Genomic DNA, 4087 nt, shown 5'->3' on the forward strand with positions numbered 1-4087 from the left:
ATTGCTTCCAGCTCCTTGTGCCGTTACAAAACTGGGGGAAGCTATAAATCATCCAAAGTGATTATGAAAACTCAATTTCGTACTTAATTTCATCTGATGTGACAATACAGAGTGAACACTCCATCTTTGGAATATGGTGATAACTTGCTTTCCTTTGAACCGTAACATTATATTTTGCAAAAATTAGAAGTATACTTCCTTACTGTTCATTATCTAATTTATAAGAACACAAGTATCAGTTTCATTTGCTTCATATATAATTGTTCGGAAAAATATTTCTATATTTTCTCCTTTCAATTGACAGACACAATATGGTTCTTGTTATTTCATTGCTAAAATTATATATTTGAAACCAATAAGCAAACCTATAAAATGCCAAGTTACGAACATAATTAGCTACCATATAAGTGATCAAATAAATGCTCAAATCTCAAAACTCACCCAATTACTTAAAAAAGGGGGAAACAAAAACAGACTTCCAAATAAATTTATTCAGCATTGTATTTACTAATATATTTTTTTGTATAGCTGCATTATTTTATTCAAATGACCCAAAATGGAAACACATAAGGGCATTTACCTCATATATAAATATGCTATGAACATACAGAGTATCGACTAAGTTTTATATTTTATATTACTAGATTATATTGTATACAAATCTTAAGCCACACTACTTATTTATTTAGTTAACTTCCAATATATATATATATATAAACATTGTTATATTGTCTTCTAAGTATGTATTATATATATTCATTATGTTGTCTTACTACTCTTTTTTCTTTTCAACATAGTAGTTAAATAATTGGTTTTTTCTTCCCTAATGGGGAGGGCCATGGAAATGGCATACCCACCCCCGATTCAACCCATTGCCATCCCTAAACGAACAAGATAAAGCCAACCCTCCATTACTTGATTACTATGCGACATAAATACATGGATTATCAACAAATCCACCTATGTTGTTTCTATTCCATGCCTTTTAGGCGTTATAAAATAACACAAAGAAATATGTGATCAGAAAATAATATAAACAAACTTCATGAAAGCACAACAATTTATGTAGACAAAAGTACGCTTAAAAAACCCAAAACAGTTTCCCCATTTGTTTACAGTTGTCCTTCAAACCAGAGTTTTTACACCTTCAGGAGCCCACACAAAATGCCAAAAAACGTACTCAAAATGAACCACACATTTGTTCCGAACAAAATACTAAAAACCCCCAAAATGAACTTTCTCCAGCGACAGTTTACTCCATGGCGATCCCGTCCCAGTTGTAGCTTGGGACAACACATCTTGCAAACTCGCAGAACAGCTCAAACCCTTTGCGTGCTTCTGCTTCCCTCATCTGCACAGACTCATTCGAAGTACTAAACCTTCGATCACCTTTTCCTTTCGCAAGCCTAACCCTCACTTTCATTATTTGGACTGATCGAAGGTGGAATTTCGCTTTCTTTTTCTCCTTCCCCAATGTTTCTTGATACCATCTTAGACGTATCTTCAGGCGTTTGATTTCCATGATCAACGCATCATACCGCATCTTGCCGATCCGAGCTACATCATCATGGTCCTCAGATGAAAAGTTTATGGACTTCGCAGCTCCATCAGCAACATCTTCAGCTTTATTATTCCTCTGTGACAAAGGTTCTGCATTTTTTGCTGGAGATGTAATAAGTGTTGGGGGGATTTTTGTAGGGGAACCCATTCTGAGTTTAGGCTTGTTTGGAGCAAGTGGAGGTGCAATGGGAGGTAAAATACTCTTACATTGGTATTTATAGAGTAGTCCCCATTTTCATTTTACCCGCCAAAATGCCAATGTTGACTTCGAGTGGGGAGCTGCAACTTTAGTTACCCTAAGAACTGGTGATGTCATATTTGCATTATTTGTATCATATACGATATTTTAATTTTCTTTACCGTTTGTATTTAGTATCATATTTGCAAAGATGAAACTGTTGACTTGGTCATGTTCAAATGTAAGTTACCTTCATAACTTGTGATGTGATATTTGCATTATAAGTACCACAAGCACATTTTTTTGTTTCTTTACTGGTGATATGAGTTCATATTTAGTATCATATTTCAGAAGATGTAATTGTTTACTTGCTCATGTTAAATTCAGATTACCTTCATAACTGGTGATGTCATAAAACACTGTTTTCATTTTCTTTACTGTTAATGGTGCGTTCATTTTAATATCATATTTCAGAGGATGAAATTGTTTACTTGCTCCTGTTAAATTCAGATTACTTTCATAACTGGTGATGTCATAAACACTGTTTTCATTTTCTGTACTGTTAAGGTGCGTTGATATGATATTTAGTTTCATACTTGGCTGTTAAATTATTCACATGGTCATGTTAAAATGCAACGAATTTTACCTCCATAAGTAGTGATGTGATATTTGCATAATTATTATCATAAAAAGTATATTTAATTTTTTGACTGCTGACGTTGATTAGTAGTATCATAAATGCGAACACCCACGAGGTGTACCTAGGCATGGAGCCGCGAGAAGACCAATTTGCAGCCAAAACCTGGATCATCGAGGTGTGTGAACTGTCCTTTCAGTTACACTGGTTAGGAAACGAAGCCAATAATACATGATCTAAACCCAATGTTGTCTTTGTCCATAGTTTAGGTGACGACGGTTCGTTCCAATATATATCTTTCTTCCTGATTTGTCCAGACACACCGTTCATTATTCCTCCACATACCTTTTGCACTCCCTCTTCTCCAACAAACCAGATGGACATCCCAGACTTGACATGGTTTAAGGTGCTGCTTTTGGTTGCAAAGCACTCCTCTGAAGATCTGTACAGCATGGCGGGGACATGCAAGTTATTTGTAGAAATGCTAAATGATCCTGAGGTTTGGCGAATCGTGTCTCTAGAGAAGTACCAGTGGCATCCTGAATGGTACGGGTTTTATCAAGAGAAACTTGTTGAGTTCTTGCAAAAGTGCAAGGAACACAACAATCCAGAAATCATTTACAGAGAAGCTGTAACTCAATTCTTCATATTCAAAGATGATGAGGCAACAACTTCCGGGTGGCGGCTAAGGTAGGGCATATGGAATCCTCCTACATTGTTGGCTTGTTAGGGCTGGTGAACCCTACGGAGGGTGAAGGGGATGCGATGGAATTGTTGTGCCATCTAAGCAAAACGAAGAAAATTGACATGCAAACATGCAGGGCATCAATTATGAATCGACTGATGAGGTATACAATTTCGAGCATAGTGACTCCTCCAACTCTTGCAAAGTTTACTGCTGACAGAAATTTTTTTCTTAACTGCGTTAAGTGTGAGGGTAATCGGGAGTTGTATTTCTCATGGGACCTGGAACTGCTGTGAACCCTGCAAATGGAAGAGGGAGTTGTACTGCTTCCAGCGCGAACTTTGTAGGCAGACCTGTTGGATTTAATAAATTAAATATCCATGGTATGATATGGGTATTAAAGTGTGTTTTGGGTTTTGTTTGTTTTTATTTACAGGGAAAGTTTACCTTCTGTTTAATGTTTTTAATTCAAGGTTTGTTTATGGTAATGTTGTAGATGTTTGTGGTTTTAAGTCCTGTTTCTGGTTTGAAGGTCTGTTTTTGTAATCGGTGCACTTTTAAGATCCAATTTAAGTACAGGTTTGTAGACGTTTGTGTTCCATAGACCTTTGTAGCTTGCGTGCATATCTTTTGGATGGTTTTGGGTCCTATGGTTTGACTATGAGTTCTGAAATGGGGAATTGCTAGTTCCGATTCCCGAAGCAGTCATTCATTGAAAATGACAGACACCCAAATGCCAGGGAGGTTGCGTGTTGTCAAAGCATGAGGGATTATCCTTTCAGTCAGATCGGGTCTGAGCCATCCTTGATCTTCTAAGATACTCTGGTGATCCTTTAATTACGTTTTCAATTTCCCCACATTTCTTGATTTGTCCTGCATTTGAAACTATATTTGAAAGATAAAAAATAGTTTAATAAAGAAATCCGAAATTCTATTTTCACTAACATAATGATTTAAATATTGAATTTAAGGGGGGGGGGGGGGGGGGGGGGGGGGGGGGGGGGAAAAAAAGGGGGGGTTTTTCCCC

General features: G+C 36.8%; 1 protein-coding gene across 1 annotated transcript; it reads left to right on the forward strand.

Moving 5' to 3' along the window:
- LOC109949670 lies at positions 2752-3876 on the forward strand. The gene is made up of 3 exons (XM_020565763.1): positions 2752-3006; positions 3557-3592; positions 3748-3876. The coding sequence occupies exons 1-3, from the start codon at positions 2752-2754 to the stop codon at positions 3874-3876; spliced, it is 420 nt and encodes a 139-aa protein (XP_020421352.1).

This window comes from Prunus persica, chromosome G6, assembly GCF_000346465.2.
Source record: "Prunus persica cultivar Lovell chromosome G6, Prunus_persica_NCBIv2, whole genome shotgun sequence".
NCBI lineage: Eukaryota > Viridiplantae > Streptophyta > Magnoliopsida > Rosales > Rosaceae > Prunus > Prunus persica.

What these genes read in the sequence shown, in the direction of transcription:
- LOC109949670 (XM_020565763.1), top strand. Translation starts at nt 2,752, where the DNA reads ATGGACATCCCAGACTTGACATGGTTTAAGGTGCTGCTTTTGGTTGCA. An exon ending in AAATCATTTACAGAGAAGCT is followed by an intron (nt 3,007 to 3,556) that starts GTAACTCAATTC and finishes GTAATGTTGTAG; the next exon opens with ATGTTTGTGGTTTTAAGTCC. An exon ending in GTCCTGTTTCTGGTTTGAAG is followed by an intron (nt 3,593 to 3,747) that starts GTCTGTTTTTGT and finishes GGGAATTGCTAG; the next exon opens with TTCCGATTCCCGAAGCAGTC.